General features: G+C 47.6%; 1 protein-coding gene across 1 annotated transcript in view; it reads right to left on the bottom strand.

Annotated features, from left to right (window-relative positions):
• Nucleotides 1–24,186: 24,186 nt before the first annotated feature.
• The window catches only part of LOC310798231 (SH3 and cysteine-rich domain-containing protein 3-like), an 11,292-nt gene continuing 10,906 nt past the window's right edge, over nt 24,187–24,572 (bottom strand). Inside the window, exon 13 of the mRNA XM_083660715.1 lies at nt 24,187–24,302. Coding sequence (XP_083516841.1) covers nt 24,204–24,302 — 99 coding nt within the window. The 3' untranslated portion in view covers nt 24,187–24,203. The remainder of the gene's footprint in view (nt 24,303–24,572) is intronic.

Consider the following 24,572-nt stretch of genomic DNA (forward strand, 5'->3'; position numbering starts at 1 on the left):
ACACCAAGGTTTTCTTAACGGGCTCGGTGAGTTACGACGGTTCAGCTGCAAAGCAATCTGACCCCGGGTTCAAGTCAGACATTTTGCTCTGACCTGAGACCTTGGAGCGTCATGTTGGGAGTGGAGTACAAACATAGCAGTGCTGCTCACAGCACACCAAGGAACAGAGCAACATACATACATGCATTTGGGAGGTGATACTTTGACGGTGTAGGTGTGGAGGCAAAATTTGCTGCAATGCCCTGCTGATTCATCAATAATGAGATATCCGTTTTAAATGTTCTTAGGAGGTTTTATTCCACAAATATCTCTGTGCACGGAGGTCTCCCCTTGACTACATTTGTCAATACAAGAGCCACGAGTCATTGTTACATCTCATCATATACTGAAACTATCGCACCCGCCCTCCACCTTGGATGCACAACAGAAAGTTTCCATGATGTCAATAGTTATCTGATGTTCACTAGAATACATAACAAATCCAGTCTATTCCCAAAACAAGACACAGGTTCTCACAGGAACTTACATGTTCTCCTTGAACAGCAATCTTCTGCATTGATGAAGAACACAGTTCACAAAATACATCTTACAATTGTGATAATTAATAATTAATCAATCAATAAACACTTGATCAATAATTTGCCATGACATAGGTCATTGCTGCAGTTACTCTGGACGTGGGATTTCTAACAGGTTAGAAGTCAAATGAAACCGTGTGAGAATCTACTCTTAGACTGTAGTCTCAGAATTCATGCCTTCTTACAGCTGGCCCTTAAAGTAATAAGATTTGAAGACTATTCAACTCAGCAGATCCCCTCTGTTATAGAATGGAATTTACCACTCCTCATCCGCAATATAATATACATAACAGCTAATATAAACCAAATAAACTGAAACCAGGAGTCCAGAAAGATGTCTTATAAAAGTATATATATACCATACATTCTCCCATAAACTCTATTTATAGAAGTGACTGAATCTCAATGTACACATCTGATTAATGTACAGAGTCCCAATATTCAGTGATGACTGACAGTTGACATGGATGACTTATACTCAGAGAGGCTGAGGAAAGCAGAGAGGAGGGGGGGGGGAGAGGGAGATGGGATAAATGTGTGTGTGTCGCAGTCTGACTGAGACTGTTATTAATTGTTATGGAACACGACACACTGTCCAAGGCTTCAGCAAAAGGAGAAGTCCTCAATGCCACTGGAGTGAATCTATATGTGTGAGATGCAGGCCCGGTTCTACGGGGGTGCAAAAGCATGCATTGCACCCTTATTTTAATTGTCTGCATGCTCAGTTGAAAAAAATTAATAAATAAATAAAATAAATGCTGCAGCTGCACACTTAAACTTTTACGTTTAAACTTGAATTATAATTGTTGTTTTTCTTTGTTCTTTGATGTGAATGTATGGCTTTTTGGCACCTATATGTAACCTTTTAAGGTTGAGATAATTGTATTATCATTACTGTATATGGTCCAAATATTTCAGTAAAGCACTTGAAACACTTGAAATATTCTTGCTTGGCTGGTATCATTCTACCTGAAATGATGGTAAAATGCATTATTTTTAGTAAAATAAAATGCCTTTGGCCAGGCATCTGCACCCCTTCCTATCTAGGATGCATCCCTAGTCATCTTGTTCTGGAACCGGCCCTGGTGACATGTCATGTCATCGTAACTCATAGCATAATTATGCGTATGCAATTATTAGCTTATTGATTAGGAAATGCCAATGGAACTTATAACACCCTCCAAACATGTTTTAAGATGTGTAAAGACTATACTTTGATTAATAATATGTGTGATATGGTTTCTCCACAAAAAAGGTCCACATAATGCGTGAAAGCCGGGAGAGAGCGCGAGATGAGAGAGACAGACAATGTTACATCGTCAGACTTAAAGTAACTACCCTGTTTTGAAAATGTAAGGACTAGAAAGTACAGATATTTGTGTTAAAATATAGGGAGTAAAAGTAAAAAAGTTGTCAGAAACATAAATACTCAGTAAAGTACAGATACAGTACCTGAAAATCCTACTTAAGTACAGTAACAAAGTATTTGTACTTAGTTACTTCCCATCTGTGGCAGCTGGCCAGCAATATTTTGCTCTTACTGCTGCTAACATTTCCTTGCAAACTGCTGCCAGTTCAAGCCGACCTGTCTCAGTTGCTCAGTAAATGGTCGGGATGATATTATGCCTCCAACTCCCTCTCACTTTCTTTGTTCAAGACTTTTCCATGTGGCATCTAAACTCTTAGCGTTTCTCCCCCATTGTGTCTGCCTCCCCCCGCCTCTCTCCCCCTCCCTCCCACTGTGTCCTAGCAGCCCTGTGGCTGTGAAGGTCAGCCTGCCTCTCCCCGCAGGAGACCCTGACTGATTGTGCTGCCTTTGGGGCAAGAACCCACGAGGAGTGCAGGTGTGTGTGTCTGTGTGTGTGTGTGTGTGTGTGTGTGTGTGTCTGTGTGTGTGTGTGTGTGGGGGGGGGGGGGTGATCTAGTATGTACATGTATAACATTGCTCTGGGATAGAAGTAGGTACTGAATGGACTGTCACATGCCAAAATTAACTAGGCGCCGGCCAGTAGTATATGGCATTTCTTAATTAGAAAAAAATTGTCAAATTCAGAATCACATATTCAGGCCCATAGAATAATTTGTAATTATGCACAGTACCTTGAATTGCCACAATGCCTAATGCAATTTAAAGACAATTAAATTGCAAAACAAGACTATAGGGTAGGGATGTCACAATATATCGTCCCACAATATATCGTGATATCAAAACGTGACAATATGTATCGTTGAGATGAAATCTCATATCGTGAGAAAAAGAAGCTGAACATGGTGGCACTGATCTGCATCTGACTGCATGCTCGCTCTCCTTTTCATTGCTTTGTTTGAACAGACGAGGGACGTTACAGACACGGAGGATGAGAATGGTGAAATTACTCAAATTAGCGTGGAGGATGCCCCCTCAACTTACAAATGGATCGCAAAAAAATATTGTTAAAATATCGTATCGTATCGTTATCGTGAACCCAATATCGTGTATCGTATCGTATCGTGAACTGAGTGTATTGTGACACCCCTACTATAGGGCATTTTACAATTTGCCCATTTTGAATAAGTGGTGCCTATACAGATCACTCTGCCTTTCATTTGTCCAAACATTTCACTATTTTGACTTGACGTCCATGCCCATGGAATTAGCGTAGCTTCTAGACTAGGCCACTGTAGAACCTCGCTACTCTTGAACTTTTCTCAGGTGGGGAAAAACTGCTTACTTTCTATTGATTTCTCTTTTTTTATTTGCCTTCTCCATCCTGCAGACTCGTCACTTTTTCTGCCCATCTGTACATCCTGCATTCCCCCCAGTAGATAACAGCTATCTGCGCAATTATTTGTAACGAAGTGACGATCAATAGAGCTAATATAAAATGGTTAAAGAACAAGCAGCTTGATATCCAACAGGACATTAGCATAACTGGGTTTGAATGGCGGAGCTGCCAGGATGACTATTAAATGAGATGGGGGTTGGGGGGTGATGAGAGGAAGGGGAAATGTATTCGGAGTGTGTGGCTGGTAGCATTGCCACCTCCACCGCCACCTGTCCTCACACACACACGCGCACGCGCGCACACATGCACACGCACGCACGCACACACACGCACACACACACACACACACACACACGCACACACACGCACACACACGTTACACACAGAGAGAAAGAGAGACAGAGGTGGAAGAGAAAAAATAGCATGTGATCATACAGAAAAGGTGTGCATGTACATGCGCACATGCACGCGTGCACACTCGCACACACACACACACACACACACACACACACACTCACACACACGCGCGCGCACACATGCACAGGCACGCACACACACACACACACACACACACACACATGCACACACACACACACACACACACACACACACACACGCACACACACACACACACACACACACACACACATCAATCCAACCCTGGTGCCTCACTAACATTTACTCTACACTCTGAGCCACCAATGTGTGTCCAGCCCATCTGTTGAGAGAGGACAGCAAAGTACCTCCATGCAAAACAACTGAGAGAAGAGGAGAGAGGAGGAGAGGAGAGAATAGGAGAGGAGGGGAGAAAGGAGAGAGGATGGGGAGAGGAGAGGAGAGAGGGGGAGAGAATAGGAGAGGAGGGGAGAGGAGAGGAGGGATGAGAGGACAGAGGAGGAGAGGAGTGGAGAGAGGAGGGGAAGAGAGGATGACAGTCATGTCCTGGACTGGTAACACTGTCGACAGAGCGTCAACAATGCTAACAGAATGTTAGAGTCTTTTAAAGTGCTCCTTGAGGGTACCCTGCACGAGGAATGCTCTTGCTTTACTTGATGTACTTTTATCTTCTTGTTTTGATTGTTTGTCTATATCTGCCTGTTTGTAATTCTGCAACCTCTGTAAATGTTTTTTTATTGTAACAGTGCTCCTTTGAAAATGAGAGTGTGCTCTCAAAGGCCTTGCCCCTGTATAAATAAAGGTTAAATAAAATAAAATAAATGTACGAAAAATCACAGGCAAACAGATGCGGAGGAATATGAACATATGAACGGCACGCACACACTCACACAGGTAAACAAAAACACATTATGATTTCATTTCTGAGTGAAAACAACTGTGGTAGACAGTGGTCATGCTGTGCAGTGGGTTTTAGCCTCCTCGCTAGTGTTCACCTCCCATGCTGGAGGTTCCCGGTTCGATCCCCAGCTGCACAAGGCAGGTCACATTGGTGCCGTGACCCGGATAGGAGTGAGATTTAGGGGGGTGAGTGTACCAGTAGCCAGTGGACATGCTGGGCAGTGAGTAAACCTCACCACGCCCTACCTGTAGCAACAGATACTAGCCCAAAGGGGTTTTAGTCTCCTTGATAGAGCGTCCGTCCCATACCGGAGGTTCCCGGTTCGATCCCCAGCTGTGGGGACACAACAGGTAACATCAGGTGCCAACAACAGGTGTGAGTTGATGATGAAACATAGATGTACAATAAGAAACAAGTGAGAAGACAAATCTGAATCACCATAGGCTTAAAAAAATGAAGAGAAAACTCTAATTCAATAATAGTGGTATCCATTTAAAACTAGGCTTATACAGTCAGTTACTATCATAAATTCAACCGATAGAAAACTGTAATTGATCACACGTGGAATTTGAGATTCCAAAGAAAGGATGGGTATTTTATGGCCCATTATTTTCACAGATCACGCTCCAAGGTTTGTTCGTTTGTTTTCTCCAGTGTGCGAGTCTCTACCTTTCTGTGCTCCTTTATGAAATAGTGCTGCTAGATACAAGGCAGGTGTTTGTACAGCGAGTCTGTGGAGAGAGGCAGCAGGGGGAGAGAGGCCGGAAAGAGACAGAGTTGTTTGCGAGCTTATTTTGAGCTCCATTACCCCTATTATAGATGAGGACCTGCTCACCCTCTTCTAAACCGTGGAGGGTGCAGGTGGCCCCAGCGAGGAAAAACACCTATCAATCTCTCTCTCTGGCCATCTACTTACTGTATCTAAGCTGCCATTTATTCATCAGCTCATCTGATGACAAGCCACCCATTCCATTGCACTATAGTCCGCCTCTCCATCTTCCAGATAATCAGTCCGGCTACACACCCATCTGTGCAGCCATCCAGCGATTCATCTACCCATCCACTTATCTCCCCATCACTCATGCATTTGTCTATCATCCATTCCATCCGTCCATCCAGACACCCCTTGCTTCCATCAATCTCCAGAGGCGCCATCGAGAATGCACCTCGGGTTGTTTCAGCACTTCACAGGCATACAAACGGGGCTGTACGTTAGGGTTCCAACAGACCATCAGAAACCCGGAGGAGCTTCTTAATCAATAGGCGGGCCCGAGTTGTATAATCACTCCTGTTACTCGATAGTGGTGAGAAAAACACCAAAATAAAGCAACAGGGGAAACAATTAAATGCATTGATGGAAAAGGATGTACTGTGATAGCGTTGATTAGCCGGAGAATCTCTAGTCTCTGGAACTAATTACCAGTTCACAGATATATAAGCTGTAATTGAAATGGATTAGTGTTCACGGATATTCCCCCCATTCCATACAGTAAGGCAGTGTTTTTCTCAAACCGTGTCCGTACTCAGGAACACTGGAGATGAAATCGGTGCGTCCTGGTGGCTCACCTGGGTAGCACGCATATGAGGGAGGCTCGGTCCTTCGTGCGGGCCGACGCGGGTTCGAATCTGACCCGAGGTCATTTGTCGCATGTCATCCCCTCTCTCTCGGCACCTTTCCTGTCTGCCTACTGTCCTATCTAAATAAAGACCAAAATGCTCCAAAACAGAAGAAGATTAAATTGAGGGTGCGTTCGGAAATCCCAATCTGACGCTCTGCACGAGAATGAGAGTGCAGCTGTTCAAAGAGGCAGAGCGTGCTCTTTCTGTATGAATTAACGAACGGGTCATTCGTTTTAGTAGAAACACATGCTACTGGCTAGCAGTTGGCTAACTGCTACACACATACAAACCGCTCACTCTTATCTGCTCTCAGCTCCTCTCCTCCGTTCTCTTCGCTTCCCCTGTGTGTTTTTTTAACCATTTTAGCAGTTCATCATCTCTTGGCGCTCTGACGGAGTGCCGAGAGTGCACTCTGCCACTCTGAGAGTGTAGCACTCTCAGAGTGCACTCTGCCACTCTGAGAGTGTAGCACTGTGAATAGCCCAACGCTGTATTCCAACAGCGCTCCCAATTTACCAACGGTCCAGTTTGTGCCAGAGTGCCTGGGCGCTCGGAGTGCTATTTCCGAACGCACCCTCTATCCTCAAAATATTTCACAAATTTTGTGGTTTCAGCAGAGGCAGGTTTTGACGGACAGACATTTCATATTTTGTATGCAGTCTCCCTAAGTCCAATAGTCCATGTATGATAAGTTGGCTGGGTACATTTTATATTAGTTATAAAGTTAAAGTATAAAGTTATATTAGTCTGAAGGAGCCTAGAGGTTAAAGGAGCAGGCTTGTGATTCGGAGTTCGCCGGTTTAAATCCCTGGACCAGAGAGAGAACTTCTGTAGTTGTCTCCACTGGCTCTGGAGAGAGAACTTCTGGAGTTGTCTTCACTGGCTCTGGAGAGAGAACTTCTGGAGTTGTCTCCACTGGCTCTGGAGATAGAACTTCTGTAGTTGTCTCCACTGGCTCTGGAGATAGAACTTCTGTAGTTGTCTCCACTGGCTCTGGAGATAGAACAGAATGCAGAGGGAAGAGCTTAGCTGTGGATGTCATTCCCCTCCAGGCCAACCATTAGGAAGCGAGAGGCAATCAGCATTTCATCAACGTTCACCGCATGGCCTCTCTCCCTGTCTCTTTTATTCATTTCTCCTTTCTTTTTCTCAACTTCTTCCTCCTCCATTTCTCCTTTCCGGGCTATTTCCATCACTCTCTCCCCTCTCTCTGCTCCTGCATCCTCCCCTCTCTCTGCTCCTGCATCCTCCCCTCTCCCCTCTCTCTGCTCCTGCATCCTCCCCTCTCCCCTCTCTCCGCTCCTGCATCCTCCCCTCTCCCCTCTCTCTGCTCCTGCATCCTCCCCTCTCCCCTCTCTCTGCTCCTGCATCCTCCCCTCTCCCCTCTCTCCGCTCCTGCATCCTCCCCTCTCCCCTCTCTCTGCTCCTGCATCCTCCCCTCTCCCCTCTCTCTGCTCCTGCATCCTCCCCTCTCCCCTCTCTCTGCTCCTGCATCCTCCCCTCTCCCCTCTCTCCGCTCCTGCATCCTCCCCTCTCCCCTCTCTCTGCTCCTGCATCCTCCCCTCTCCCCTCTCTCTGCTCCTGCATCCTCCCCTCTCCCCTCTCTCTGCTCCTGCATCCTCCCCTCTCCCCTCTCTCTGCTCCTGCATCCTTTCCTCTCCCCTCTCCCCTCTCTCTGCTCCTGCATCCTCCCCTCTCCCCTCTCTCTGCTCCTGCATCCTCCCCTCTCCCCTCTCTCTGCTCCTGCATCCTTTCCTCTCCCCTCTCTCTGCTCCTGCATCCTCCCCTCTCCCCTCTCTCTGCTCCTGCATCCTCCCCTCTCCCCTCTCTCTGCTCCTGCATCCTTTCCTCTCCCCTCTCTCTGCTCCTGCATCCTTTCCTCTCCTCTCTCTCTGCTCCTGCATCCTCCCCTCTCCCCTCTCTCTGCTCCTGCATCCTCCCTCTCCCCTCTCTCTGCTCCTGCATCCTTTCCTCTCCTCTCTCTCTGCTCCTGCATCCTCCCTCTCCCCTCTCTCTGCTCCTGCATCCTCCCCTCTCTCTGCTCCTGCATCCTTTCCTCTCCCCTCTCTCTGCTCCTGCATCCTTTCCTCTCCCCTCTCTCTGCTCCTGCATCCTTTCCTCTCCCCTCTCTCTGCTCCTGCATCCTCCCCTCTCCCCTCTCTCTGCTCCTGCATCCTCCCCTCTCCCCTCTCTCTGCTCCTGCATCCTTTCCTCTCCCCTCTCTCTGCTCCTGCATCCTTTCCTCTCCTCTCTCTCTGCTCCTGCATCCTCCCCTCTCCCCTCTCTCTGCTCCTGCATCCTCCCTCTCCCCTCTCTCTGCTCCTGCATCCTTTCCTCTCCTCTCTCTCTGCTCCTGCATCCTCCCTCTCCCCTCTCTCTGCTCCTGCATCCTCCCCTCTCTCTGCTCCTGCATCCTTTCCTCTCCCCTCTCTCTGCTCCTGCATCCTTTCCTCTCCCCTCTCTCTGCTCCTGCATCCTCCCCTCTCCCCTCTCTCCGCTCCTGCATCCTCCCCTCTCCCCTCTCTCTGCTCCTGCATCCTCCCCTCTCCCCTCTCTCTGCTCCTGCATCCTCCCCTCTCCCCTCTCTCTGCTCCTGCATCCTCCCCTCTCTCTGCTCCTGCATCCTCCCCTCTCCCCTCTCTCTGCTCCTGCATCCTTTCCTCTCCCCTCTCTCTGCTCCTGCATCCTTTCCTCTCCTCTCTCTCTGCTCCTGCATCCTCCCCTCTCCCCTCTCTCTGCTCCTGCATCCTCCCTCTCCCCTCTCTCTGCTCCTGCATCCTTTCCTCTCCTCTCTCTCTGCTCCTGCATCCTCCCTCTCCCCTCTCTCTGCTCCTGCATCCTCCCCTCTCTCTGCTCCTGCATCCTTTCCTCTCCCCTCTCTCTGCTCCTGCATCCTTTCCTCTCCCCTCTCTCTGCTCCTGCATCCTTTCCTCTCCCCTCTCTCTGCTCCTGCATCCTCCCCTCTCCCCTCTCTCTGCTCCTGCATCCTCCCCTCTCCCCTCTCTCTGCTCCTGCATCCTTTCCTCTCCCCTCTCTCTGCTCCTGCATCCTTTCCTCTCCTCTCTCTCTGCTCCTGCATCCTCCCCTCTCCCCTCTCTCTGCTCCTGCATCCTCCCTCTCCCCTCTCTCTGCTCCTGCATCCTTTCCTCTCCTCTCTCTCTGCTCCTGCATCCTCCCTCTCCCCTCTCTCTGCTCCTGCATCCTCCCCTCTCTCTGCTCCTGCATCCTTTCCTCTCCCCTCTCTCTGCTCCTGCATCCTTTCCTCTCCCCTCTCTCTGCTCCTGCATCCTCCCCTCTCCCCTCTCTCCGCTCCTGCATCCTCCCCTCTCCCCTCTCTCTGCTCCTGCATCCTCCCCTCTCCCCTCTCTCTGCTCCTGCATCCTCCCCTCTCCCCTCTCTCTGCTCCTGCATCCTCCCCTCTCTCTGCTCCTGCATCCTCCCCTCTCCCCTCTCTCTGCTCCTGCATCCTTTCCTCTCCCTTGGTTCACTGTGGTACTGATGCAGCCTCTGTACACACTGATGAATGTTGATTGGAGTGAGGAATGTCATCCCGGTGTGAGACGGAGAGGGTATGTGTTGGTGTGTGTGTGTGTGTGTGTGTGTGTGTGTGTGTGTGTGTGTGTGTGTGTGTGTGTGTGTGTGTGTGTGTGTGTGTGTGTGTGTGTGTGTGTGTGTGTGTGTGTGTGTGTGTGTGTGTGTGTGTGTATGCGGTGCAACCTCAGGGCGACCTGATGGCCATGGAGAGGAGTTAGAGGTGTCCAGCCGAGCCGCTGTTACGGGATAATGGAGGATGTATCACTTTCTCTCATTATAGGTCTCTCTCACGCACGCACACGCTCTCTCTCTCTCTCTCACACACACACACACACACACACACACACACACACACACACACACACACACACACACACACACACACACACACACACACACACACACACACACCTCTTAGCAATCTCTTTTATTTCACACAAATTTCACGCCAAGTATCAATCTCATATAGACATATATGAGGGGGTATCTCATATAGACATATCTCAATCTATAGACTGTGCTCCATAGTTGATTGCTCTATTGCTGACAAAAATGTGTTATTGTAAGTCGCTTTGGATAAAAGCGTCTGCCAAATGACGTAATGTAACATAATGTAATCTTTTAAAATTGTATTGTGACTTAAAGCTGCAGTAGGCAATATTATTTCATTATAATTTTGGTTGTAGGTGTGACAAAAAAGGGGTTAGCTAGCCAAGCACACAAACAAACAAGGGTAATTTGGGTTCTCTCTGCTCTGCTACTGTATGGTTAACATTCCATTGATGTTGTTTAACCCATTGATACCTGATGCAGCATTTGTGTGTGTATCCCTTTAAGACCGCGAACCGCGTTAACGCGGTTCGCGGTCTTAAAGGGATACGCACACAAATGAGGGATATACACGCAAATGCTGCATCAGGTATCAATGGGTTAAAACTGCCTACTACTGCACCTTTAACTATTGTGATCATATTGTATCGTGAGGCCTCTGGTGATTCCCACCCCTACAGTATGTCTATGAGTTTTCCTTTGGGGACATAATGTCATTTGCAGTTGAAAAAAGGTAATAAATCGCAATATGTTATTATCGCAATACACTCAGGATATCGCAAAATGTTTAAAATACCGATATTATTAATATCGTATCGTGGCTTATGTATCGTGACATCGCCTAAAGTGTATACACCACACATGCACACATGCATGCGCACGCGCACACACACACACACACACACACACACACACACACCTATTCCCTCTCTCTCCTCGCACACACCTTTCCCCTGTCTGTCTGTCTGTCTCTCTCTCGTATCGTGGCTTATGTATCGTGACATCGCCTAAAGTGTATACACCACACACGCACATGCACACACGCACACGCACGCGCACGCGCACGCACACACACACACACACACACACACACACACACACACACACACACACACACACCCATTCCCTCTCTCTCCTCGCACACACCTTTCCCCTGTCTGTCTCTCTCTCTCTCTCTCTGTGTCTTGGAAGCTTCACTCACTACCTTATCGGCCTAAAGCAGCTCTGACAGTGCTGGCCCCGCTCACACACACCTTGTCTCGGGGGCACACCACATTATGAAACAATTACTCCCTTAATTGACAGTTAATTAAGCTAAAGTCAATTTGACCTTGCCCGCCTAACCTTGAGATTGAAAGCTGTGGCAGTCGTGACACGGCGCCAGAGAGTGGGGTTGATGGAGGGAGGGAGGGAGAGATGGAGAGAGGGAGGGAGGGAGGGAGGGAGAGAGAGATGGAGAGAGGGAGGGAGGGGAGAGACAGACTAATGTCTACTTATCTCTACACCGTTGCAGGGATCACTCGTGGTATCTTCTTGTCTGAGCAGAGACAGACTGCAGTGGTACGGGATATGTTTCGCTCCTCTTCTCTGCATGTGTTTTGGCTTGTTTGTGTTTGTGTGCGAGTGTGTGTGTGTGTGTGTGTGTGTGTGTGTGCGCGTGCGTGCGTGCGTGCGTGTGTGTGTGTGTGCAACATTAGCCCTTATCACACAGTGAGCTGATCGCCAGCTTATTTTGCTGAGTTCATCATTTAGGTGTTAATTACACCTCTCACCTGAAAACGCTGCAAAGCCTCACTTTTGGTTCACACAGCTAACCATCTTGGCTGCGCACAGTGTGTGTGTGTGTGTGTGTGTGTGTGTGTGTGTGTGTGTGTGTGTGTGTGTGTGTGTGCATGCATGCGTGCGTGTGTGCGTGCGTGCGTGCGTGTGTGAGGTTCCAGAAGTTGCTATGATACAATTACCAGACAAATTGTGAGGGTGATTAAGTGGTCCAAGGTGCGTACCATGTAAACGCAATGTCCTGGGTTTGAATCCGACCCAGGACCTTGGTTGCATGTCACTCCTCTCTCTCTCTCTCTCCAATTATTTCCTGTCATTCTCAACTTTGAACTGTCTAATAAAAGAAGCTTGTAAGGGTCAGGACATATTTATGATCACTCTGGGGGCAAGGTTAAGGTTATGGTACATCATAAAGACTACAGTTAGGAAGGGAATGACTGTATCTAGACCCAGAGCTATGTCTATAAATGTGTTTGTGTTATGCCGCGTTTGTTTATTCCCCAAATTTAAATTGTCCTTCAGGCATTCATGAAGTTTTATTGTATTGTATAATCACAAGTCTAGTTGTTCCAACGGACGTTTCGGGCAGGAGCCTTTCTTGGGTCTTTGGCGATCAGACTCCATCGTGACATCATCATGATTATAAAGGGGGTAGTGAAGCGGAGAGTAGAATCAGATACCCCCTGTGGAGTCTAGACACTGGTGGTGGTGGTGGTGATGAAGAGAGCTCTGAGATCTGATGGATGAGAAGAGGAGCAGGCCTCAGGTGATCTCAGACCTGGGTGTCAAACTGATGAACTGGAGGTGAAGGACTGGAGGAGGGTCACTACGATCCACACTGCAATGACAGCAGACACCACAGAGAGGAGGACAGCTTTTCAAGTCGACAGCTAAGATGTGATTGGCTGATAGGAAGATGTGGCCAACTTATGATTAGTTTAACAAAAGAGCCGACGCCCCTAATGCGAGGACAGATATGAGCAGGAAGAGAGGGAGGAATGAATGAGTGTGTAGATAGTCTTCCTGGTTGAACTTACGCGAAGCTTCATTCGTCATAGAAATGCGCGCTCAGTGTGTCCGACAAACTGTCAAAACAGTTTTATAATCGCAATGACAACGGCAACTGTTTCGACTGTTTACATCACACACTTACACTTACACGGTCGTAGCTGTCAAATGAAAAGTTCAACTCAAACACCTCACTCCACACACTCGTCAGAACACTATGAGAGCTGACCTCCACACAAAGACCCCCATTTACATTTAGCCCCTTCTCTCGCCGAGCTTCACTTCTAACAAAGTGTGCGTCGCCGCGGATCAATCTGTCTCCAGTTTGTGTTGCTGTGACAAGACAGAGCTGCTGCGGCTTCATGGCCGACTGGATCCGTGTGATTAAAGAGACGACAAGCAAAACCATCTGCTTGTCACATCCATCTGTCATCGCCCAGCGTTCGCCATCAGGCCCACATCACTCAGAAACAACACGGAGAGGGGGCTCCGACGCCTCGGAGAGACAGAGACAGAAGAGAGGGACAGAAGAGAGGGAGAGACAGAAGAGAGAGGGAGACAGAGACAGAAGAGAGGGGGAGACAGAGACAGAATAGAGGGAGAGACAGAGACAGAAGAGAGGGAGAGACAGAAGAGAGGGAGAGACAGAGACAGAAAAGAGGGAGAGACAGAGACAGAAGAGAGGGGGAGACAGAGACAGAATAGAGGGAGAGACAGAAACAGAAGAGAGGGAGAGACAGAAGAGAGGGAGAGACAGAGACAGAAGAGAGGGAGAGACAGAGACAGAAGAGAGGGAGAGACAGAGACAGAAAAGAGGGAGAGAGACAGAAGAGAGGGAGAGACAGAGTCAGAAGACAGAAAAGATGGAGAGATAGAGACAGAAGAGAGGGGGGGACAGAGACAGAAAAGAGGGAGAGACAGAGACAGAAGAGAGGGGGAGACAGAGACAGAAAAGAGGGAGAGACACAGGAGATGTATTCACAAAAAGGGCTAAAATGAAGCAACAAAACCCAAAAGCTGGGTCTTGTGTCGGGGAGTTGAGAGCGTGTGTGTACACCCAGCTCACATCGTGTCACAGGTGTCAGCAGCCAGTGAGCTGCACCTAGAACACAAAGACATAGAACAGACCCCCCCCCCCCCCCCCCCCACACACACACACACACACACACACACACACACACACACACACACACACACACACACACACACAAACACGGACTCAGATCAAATCCCCCCAGAACTTTGTTCCCTCGCCCTCTCCTCTTCCCCGCAGTGATGTGATATCACGTCCCTACAGCGATGTGACATAGAAACATACTGAAGCTGAGCAAACTGCCCACTCTCCTCTTACAAGGACCAGACCAGACAACAAACAAAGAGAGGTTCTCTTGTGGGGGAGAAGCCACAGGAGCGGCTCTAAAATGATTCTGCTCTGTCAAGAAGACGATACGAAACCAAGTGGGAGGGAAAACTCCAAAGCTGCACCTTTGTGTGCAGGAGGACAACATGTTGTTTTTACACAGAGCATCTCTACGTGTGCTCTCTCTCCCTCCTCTTCCCCATGATTTCTGTTTCAGACAGCCACTCTCTGCTCCCTCCCTCCCCCCCCATCTCTCTCCCTCCCTCCTCTCTCTCTCCCTCCCTCTCTCCCTCCCTCCCTCTCTCCCTCCCTCCCTCTCTGTCTCCCTCCCTCCTCTCTCTCTCACTTCACCTCAACAATGTCCTCTCATCCTCAGATAAAAACACAGTCAGCAAAGGGGCCTTTGGGAGATTGTGGGAAAACCAGCCCTCATCTTTCATCTTCCCATCCTCAGCCCTCCCTCCTCCTCCTCCTCCGGTCTTTTTGCCTCCCCCTCTCCTCTCTCTCTCTCTCTCTCACACAGCCACTCTCTCCCTTTCTCTCTCTCCCTCCCACCACCTATCTCCAGGATTATCGATTTTGCGTAGGCTGTGATTGAGTCTCACTGGGTGTAATGTGGGCCCTAAGGTGTCTTCTGAATGGAGAGCACCATGAGTTATGGACTAACTATAGTCACTCCTCCACGACGCCTGATTTGCGGACAGACACAACATATACACACACATGCGCGTGCACGCACACACACACACACACGCACGCACGCACGCACGCACACGCACACACACACACACACACACACACACACACACACACACACACACACACACACACACACACACACACACACACACACACAGCATACAGTACACACACAAGAAAACACCAGCCCATTCGGCCGAGTAAAATGTTGGTACGTTTCTGCAATCCACGGAAATGTAAAATATGAAAATTTCTGAGCCAAAATAGGGAACATTTCACATATACAGTAGATACATGAAAAAAATTCACGTTAATATAGAACGTAATGATAGTCTGTGGTTTGAGTATGTCAAAGTCACAGTGGGTAGAAGCGGTGAGAGTGGCGGACACGTAGCGTCCCTAACTTCACTTTCTTGTCACAAGAGAGCGGATTTGAATCCCGACCCAAACCATAACCCTAAACCCAACCAAGATGTTTTGCTTGCCTAAACTTAAAGGGATACGCCAACATTTTGGGAGATTTGCCTATTTTCCAGATTCCCGATAGTAAAACTACAATATAGAGATGCCTTTTTATCTCTTCCCTGTGCGTGCAGTAGAAAGTGCGTTTCACCCCTCCTGAATAGTGAACTTAAAACACGATTTCAGACGGCAGCCCGTCTTTATTGTCACACGAACACAGTACAACACATGCATGCGGCCACTACACACACTTATGCTGAGGGTGGCCGGTGAAACATGTCCTCTGCATTTGACCCATCCAGGCTTGTCCTTTCCTCCAGGGGGCAGGCCAGGAGCAGTGGTCGCTATTTCTTTCCAGCGCCCGGGGACCTTCATTGGACCATCATTGGACCAACTTCAGATGTTGTCGTCACTGGTCGGATGACGATCTTCTGCATGTTTTTAGTGGGGGGTTATGTACGGAGGAACCCCCTGGGGGGTACGGGGAGAACATGCAAACTCCACACAGAAAGGCCCTTTCGACAAGATAGTCCACCTGGGCAGTAGGCACTGAAGATATGGGGGGGGTCACAACTCCAGCGCCCCCAGCGTCCCAGGTGGGAATCGAACCCAGGACCTTCGAGCTGTGAGGCGACAGCGCTTACCACTGCACCACCGTACCCCTTAGCGCTACAATGGCAGTAAACAGCACACGAGCCTACCCCCGTAGACTCGGGTGTCACTTTTCAATCAACTAATGCAGTGGTTCTCAAATGGGGGTCCGGGGACCCCCAGGGGTCCATGGCACTTTGCCAGGGGGTCCACGAAAAGTTTTCAGGAAAAAAAAAACGTGAAAGAACGTGAGTCCTCCCAATGAATATGATGTTTAGACTATATTATATACTATATATATATATAGCTTCCCCTCAGAGTGAGGCTCATCCTGTGTACAGTGTGTGACAGACAGCTGCTCAAGCACATTCACCTGCATGCTCCAGAAATGAGCGGAAATATTTGATTTCAGGGGGTTAGGTTAACTCACTTCTTCAAAATCGGTTACACCTACTGTAATGCGCCGTACTAGCAGGCATTACCACATACATTATTTATAATACATTGGCACCCCGGGTTAGATCGATAAAATTGCTTAAAAGGTGCATACGTTAGAATGAGCTATATGCATTTCTGTTTGCATAAGCCTGCTGTCTAGATGCAGCTTTGCGCGGCTGATGTTCCAAATGTATGCTCGCTTTTAGCCATGTTTTAACCCCCGCCCCGCCCCCCCCCCCCCCCCCCACACACACACACACACACACACAAAGCCACCCCCCCCCCCCATACACACACACAAAGCCCCCCCACACACACACAAAGCCCCCCCACCCCCCCCCCCCCGCCCCAAAAGCAAGACGCTCATTGTAATTCGTGGATCCTATTAGGAGTGGCCCCAGAGTCGGCCTCTGCTTAGCAAATAAATAATGGTAATGATGATGATCCCTCATCTTGTCACCGGGGCTCTCCCCCGGGGGCCTGGCAGTGCAGGTGCAGGAGGGAGAGCTTCTTCTCCTGGCCCTAATTGGTTCCCGCCCTGCAGTCTTCTCTCCAGCCTTCTCTCCCTCCTTCTCTCTCTCAGGCTCCATCTCTCTCTCTCTCTCTCTCTCTCTCTGGGCCTCAGGACTGACTCGCTAAACTTGTCCATCACGTTGCTGTGTGTCATCATCGGCAGCATCTTTCATTTATTCTTGCGCAAGCACAAAAACACAGCACATGTGCACCAGCGTTTTCTACCTCTCTCTCTCTCTCTCTTTGTACAGATGGATGGACAGACGTGCCAAAACACAGACATGCACAGACACACACCGACATGGACTGCGCTAAAAGGCTGCCTGCCAGTCAGTGTCTCGCCACTGTCTTCCCCCCTGGTGTCCTGCGTTGACATTTCAGGAAATGAACACGATGGGCCATATCGTTATGTCCAGTGCAAGTGCAAGGGCAAAAATCTTTGCTAGCTTCTAGCACTCAAAATAGATATTCAGACTTACACACACATATACACACATGGACCCTAAGGACTCATAGGCCAACACACATGGTCACGCACGCATTTGTATTGTATAATATTGAAGTGTGCCTTTATTATTTTTCAAATGAGTAATAATGTGAATTCTGAGTGTATTTCATTTAAATGCTTTGTCCAATCCAAATTGCTGGCGCTGTTCAACATGGCGACCCGGTTTTGCTCTCCGACTCTGAGAGCGAACCAAGCAGAATTTCGCTCGTGATACTTGTACCATGAAGTGACAATAAAGTTTATCTCATCTCATCATCTCATCTTCTTTTACATTTTAATTACCATTGGGTCACTGAAAGACGTCATTTTATGTACTGACCCAGTGGTAATAAAAGTGGGGAAAAAGTGAGATTTTGAGTGGTAGAAACTAGCAAACTTGCCCTTTGCACTGGGCGTAAGATATGGCCCGATGTCTCAACATGCAAAGCACACTGCACGTAAAGCGAGACATTTTCCCGCCATGAAAGGAGGATGTGGAGAAAGAAACGACTAGAATCAGCAGCAGAAAGTCATGGTGTTGTGGTCGTGGTGGTAGAGGGGCAAACACATTTGCTTTCAATTCTGATGACGAGCCGGGTTAAATGTTCAGCTCATATAGCCTACTGTGAGTGAACATTTAATTTAAACTAACCCTAATCATGTTTTTTCTTATTTATGACTAAAGACTTTCCCCAACCTTAACCAAATTGTTTTCATCACCTGAACCTAACTGTAACTTTAACCCAAACCTCGCAGTTGTTTCACTTGCCTAACTGTTAGCATTAGCTAACCTTTTCATGCGAGGAACAGGTGATAATGATGGCATGTGCAAATCATGCTATTGGAATCCAATTTGTGATTGAGGAACATAATCTTCACATTATTTGTCTCCATGACACCTAAGTTTCAGAGTTTGTGGATATTTCACAACATTTTATGGAGGTCCGTCCGTCCGTCCTTCATCGCTCCCATCCACCCATCCATCCAGTCAGTCAGTCTCCTAACCTCGCCTTGATCCCACACATTTCCACTTAATCCAACGCTCTAGGTTCAGTCAGGGAAATATGGGATTTGATGCACACATGCTATCACACACTCACTCACACACACTCACACACATACTCACACACATGCACACACACACACACACACACACACACAAACACACACACACATGCGTGCGCGCACACACACACACACACACACACACACACACACACACACACACACACACACACACACGGGGGGCACGGTGGCTCAGTGGTAGAGCTGTCGCCTCGCAGTCAGAAGGTCCTGAGTTCGATTCTCGCCTGGGACACTGCGGGCGCTGTGGTTGTGTTCCCCCCATATCTTCAGTGCCTACTGCCCAGGTGGGGTATCTTGTCGTAAGGGCCTTTCTGTCTGTGTGGAGTTTGCATGTTCTCCCCGTGCTCCCCCAGGGGGGTTCCTCCGTATATAACCCCCCCCATTAAAAACATGCAGAAGATCAGATCGTCATCATCATCCGACCAGTGACGACAACATCCGAAGTCAGTCCCCGGGCGCTGTACGAGAAAGCGACCACTGCTCCTGGCCTGCCCCCCGGAGGAAAGGACAAAGCCAGGATGGGTTAAATGCAGAGGACAAATTTCACCGGCCACCGTCAGCATGTGTGTGTTTGTGGCCCTCCGTGCATGTGTTGATGTGTGTAATCGTGTGACAATAAAAGACGGGCTTGTCCGTCTGAAATCGTTTTTTGTTTTTTTTATCGTTTTTTACACACACACACACACACACACACACACATGCGCGCGCACACACACACACACACACACACACACACACACACACACACACCACAAAAAACAAAAAAATCTAAACATAAAGCCCAACTGTCTTGTGCAAAACCTCCATGTCGTTTAGCAGCTTTGAGGCCTAGAAGAAGCGGCATTAGCATCATCAGCCCATGGAGGATAGGCTACTTTCTGAAATGTTGATGTAAAAATCAACACCTTCGGTGCCAGACATAGAGGAACTCTAATATAGTTGTATGTTAGTATTCTTCCTCATACATTGCTACATTTCTCAATGGGTGGTGGAGGGAAGATGGATTTTCTCTTCGGCCGAATGCTAAATCTGCTTCTGAATGCGATGGGGTCAATGAGATGATGCAAAGGCTGCCCTCTTAGGATGTGTCCTGTTCAACAGTATACGGGTGGAGTTTGACACAGTAGGATGCATCCTGTTCTATATGGGTGGAGTTTGACATCTTGCAGAGTTACTTTTCAACACAACAGCAACAAATGCTGTTGTCACAAGTATTGCAGACATACATGTCTCTCATGAATGTATCAGAAAATGTGAGACACAAATGGGCTTAATTAGCTACTGATATTATTTGATAGTGAGTTGGTAGTGACCTATGACAGCCCTTTGAATGCAATTAATTTATGTCTGCGTTGCATTGTAGCTAATGGTCAGGAAATGACTTAAATACTATAGAATTATGGGGGTTATTATAATTATTAGAAAGCTCGTGAATTATTCCAGCAGCTCTACACGGTTTTCATGTGATCATTAGTATTAATGAAAATAAATTATTTGCACCAATCGGACTGGTATGCAGGCTGGTATCCATGGGCTCAAGCCTACAGAGTCAATGGTTCTTGCTTAGAAATCACAATGACAGCGGTCTCCTCAGTAGGCCTACACTCTGGCCTTGTGCTGAGAATTATACTTTGGGTAATATCAGGTGCAACAGGGACCTCTGCTGGTTGAACTCCACATCACAGCCACCGTTACCTATCTATATATAAAAGGGAGCATGTGAGCAATGTTCTCTTCTTCTTCTTCTTCTTCTTTTTGGTGTTTTATGGCAGATGAATCCTCAATGTTGCATTACCACCCTCTTCTGGATCCATCCATCCCCTGTTTCCCTGCCGAGAGCTCGACAGACCCTTCTCACGGGGGCCATTTTGTGTCGAAAAGTCAGGGTAAACACAGGTGCAAGCTAAACACTAATGAGGGTTTCAAACTTCCATGATTGGAATTTGGAAACCCTCATTAGTGTTTTGCTTGCACCTGTGTTTATTCTGCCTTTTCAACAGAAAATGGCCCACGTGAAAAGGGTCTATTCTACCTACTTATACTTGGGCAATGTTCTCTTGTCTGTTTCAATTTTTGTCCCACTGGCACTGATGATGTCATAGTGATGCCATAAGCCCACTGATGATGTCATAGGCATTTGTGACATCACTGATGATGTCATAATTGCAAATCATCTTATGATATCACTGATGATATCATAGGCATGATGTAAACTTAAGGGCAATAAAAAAAAATGTGAGCAACACACACACAGCCGCATGTGCGCGTGCACGCACACACACACACACACACACACACACACACACACACACACACACACACACACACACACACACACTTCAACTAACTTTTGCTACCAACTGTAGGCTATGTCATCAGTGATGCAAAGTTGAGCAATTGTGTGCTGCGCATGCCAAGAGAGCAGGCGAGGCCAAGCAGCAGCCGAGCTGCATATGTGAGCTGCAGGGCCAGCTTGGCGAGCTGCAGGGCGGGCAAGCCTGCGCAGCGGCGCTCAGCAGCTAAATATCAAACATCTGGATGCATATTAGAGGATGTTTGGAAATCCTGGATGCATGTTGAGGATTGGACTGAGATAAAAGTAGTTAATCCTCTTTGTATGTTGCCTGGCTGCTGATCCACTGCAGTATCGATCCACTGCAGTATCGATCCACTGCAGTATCGATCCACTGCAATATCAATCCACTGCAGTATCGATCCACTGCAGTATCGATCCACTGCAGTATCGATCCACTGCAGTATCAATCCACTGCAATATCAATCCACTGCAGTATCGATCCACTGCAGTATCGATCCACTGCAGTATCGATCCATTGCAGTATCGCTGGATGGAAACATGCTAAGCACCAAATGGGAAGTCCTGCACAAATGCAGAAGACGTGATGTGAAAATCCTTTTTGAAGCATCCAGGTATTGAAAGTTTGTCTCTCGATGTGGAGCCCCCGTCAAAAAATGACATTCCCTTGAATTGCTCGTATTCTGTGCCACAGAGCATTGTGCTGACCCTCCTCTTTGCCCTTGCCCTCTCACCAATGCACTCACACACATAGAAAATCATCACACACACACACACACGCACACACACACACACACACACACACACACACACACACACACACACACACACACACACACACGCACACACACACACACACACACACACACACACACACACAATTTTCGGCAACCCTCCACCCGCCTGCCTGCCTGTCAGAGAGGCGGGGTCAGCGGGTCGGGGATGACAACATGGCAGCTGTGATCCGGGCCCGTTGTCGCCACTGGCTGTTTCCTGGGAGGAAGTGACCCGTGTTTGAAGGGGTGGTCTGTTGTCCAATCAGGGGACCCGCTGAAGCCTAGCGGCGCTACCTGCTCAGGCCACCCCGTTTCAGAGAAGGAAGGAGGCCTGACACATCTCATCATCTGGATCATTATGTGCGTGGTTGTTTCATTTGTTTGTTTATAGCCCCTTATTACATTAGCATCATCACAGTCGTATACTTCATCCTATATCTCCACACACAACATATAAGTACTACACATTTTACTAGATTATATACATTAGGATACTACGTAAACACAGCATATTTTTGGACTGTGGGAGGAAACCCACGCAAACACAGAGGGGAGAACATGTAAACTCCACACAGAAAGGACCGGGGGGGAAGATTCAAACCCACAACCTTCTTGCTGTGAGGCGACCACTAACCACTGAACCACAGAGGAAAAACAGTGAAAGAAAAAGAGCAAAAGTAAGAAAGAAAGAGGGCATTTATTAGTAACAACAATCAGAAAGCAATGGACAGGAGAATGCCTGGACGTGACAAGATAGAGGGGTAAAAAATAAAAAACATACTGTAGGGAAAATGAAGCTCAAACGAACCTGTGCCTGTCTGTCGAGGTGTCGTGTTTGTCGGGCCGCCCCCGGTGGTTACCACTGGAATGTCTCTCGGGATGTACAGATGCCATTCCTTGCATTCCGTTTCTCTGAGCCATCCCTTTCCATAGCTAACCGTCCCCACACGTCCCCACACGTCCCCACACGTCCCCACACGCCTGTCGCTAATGAAACTACAGCTAACGAGTGACCAAGAATGGCTTTTCGCATCCTTTTGAACTATTGAAAATGCCTCTCTCTCTCTCATGTCTCCCACATGAAATCCCACAGGTTTCGACAAGTTCCTGTTTAATTGACACACTTACAGATTCTATCTCACACACATTCATACACCCCCCCCCCCCACACACACACACACACACACAAATAATTAGTGTCTTAGCTAAAGCAGCATGTATAACGCAAAACACTCCTACAATGCTCATCAAAAGACTGGCACGTGTCCCAATACTGTATCATGATGCCAACTGAGTGTCCTAACAGGCATACACACTTAGATACTGTAACATATTTCTAACTTTGGAAAGCTATGAGAGGCTGAATATGAATATAGTCGCTGGGTGTGGTACATTTGTGCTGTTTTGTTGACATTTTGACAAAGACAGTGGAAAGGTAAACTGTTGCTCTCCCTCTTTTCCCCAAAGTCCACAGTTAAAAGCGGAGCAGTTGGTGAAAATATGTGCTGACGATAAGTTGCCAGCCTCCCTCAAATTGCTCCCTGACTCCAGCTGATGTCGTTTTACAGCATGCTAACATGCTAACATGCTAACTAAAACAGGCAGATGAGACACATCAGAGTCAACTTTAAAGGGCAAATAGAAATCAGTTAGATATAATGAATTTCGGCAAAGGACGTTTCAGCAGAGTGATAAATAATGCCTTTAAACCCCCTTTTGAATGCCAAGTAGGCCTACTCTCATTGGTCAACACAGTAGCCCAGAGCTAGCCTCATATTTGATGGAAAGGCCCTCCCAGAAGAGCTCCAGAGACACTTAAATCACCTTATTGATTTTCTCATATCTGCGTGTTCAATTCAAAACCAATATGGAAACAGTTTCTATCTCACTTATTTGCAGAAAAACCTATGAAGAAGACTACTTCAAAATTAAGATTCCATTGATGCAATCCTGCTGGGATAATACTGTAGCGTCTCTTAGATCTAATCCATCTAATAATGAGCCTATTCACCTTATGTAGCCCCGCCCACTTGACCCATTGTATCACGACTCACCTGGTCAAACCTAGTTTGACTCACATTTTGAGTCAGACTAGGTTTATGAGTCTGTTAGTCTCTCAAACCAGACGGTCTCTTCTACATAAGGTGAATATCAGAGATACATACATGTACTGTGTTCAATGCTAGACCTTGATGAAGCTAACGTGAACAATCTTGGTATTGACATCAGATAAACACGTGCATGAACACACATAATTGTATGAAGACGAGAAGAAAAATCAGCACAACATTCCAGATAAACTGTATTGAAAACGACTGTCTTTAACTTTCCTATCATGTGTCAATTTACAGTGACTTTTTGCTTACAGATATTGATATTTTTTATTTGCCTGTTATTTATCTGTCTGCATACTGAGTGAGCTCAACACAATACAGTAGCATATAGGTCAATATGTGCAAAGTGGACAGACAAACATGAAAATACCAATATCTGCAGATTCAAATTCAAGTACGAGATGTTACTGCACTGGAGGGCAGGCGAGGTGGTGAGGGCGGGTCGTTCCTCCTCAGATCTCCTGCAGCAGGTTGGTGGGGAAGAAGCCCAGCTTGCGTCCCGTGCTGACCTTCAGGTAGCCGTTCACCTCCTCGCCCTTCTTCACCACGATCTGAGGAGACACCACACACTCAGGATGGCAGAGTGAGAGAGAGAGAGTGTGTGTGTGTGTGTGTGTGTGTGTGTCTGTCTGTGTGTGTGGGTGTGTGTGTGTGTGTGTGTGTGTGTGTGTGTGTGTGTGTGTGTGTGTGTGTGTGTGTGTGTGTGTGTGTGTGTGTGTGTGTGTGTGTGTGTGTGTGTGTGTGTGTGTGTGTGTGTGTGTGTGTCTGTGTGTCTGTGTGTGTGTGTGTGTGTGTGTGTGTGTGTGTGTGTGTGTGTGTGT

This window comes from Poromitra crassiceps (assembly GCF_964638095.1).
Source record: "Poromitra crassiceps genome assembly, chromosome: 25".
Classification (NCBI taxonomy): domain Eukaryota; kingdom Metazoa; phylum Chordata; class Actinopteri; order Beryciformes; family Melamphaidae; genus Poromitra; species Poromitra crassiceps.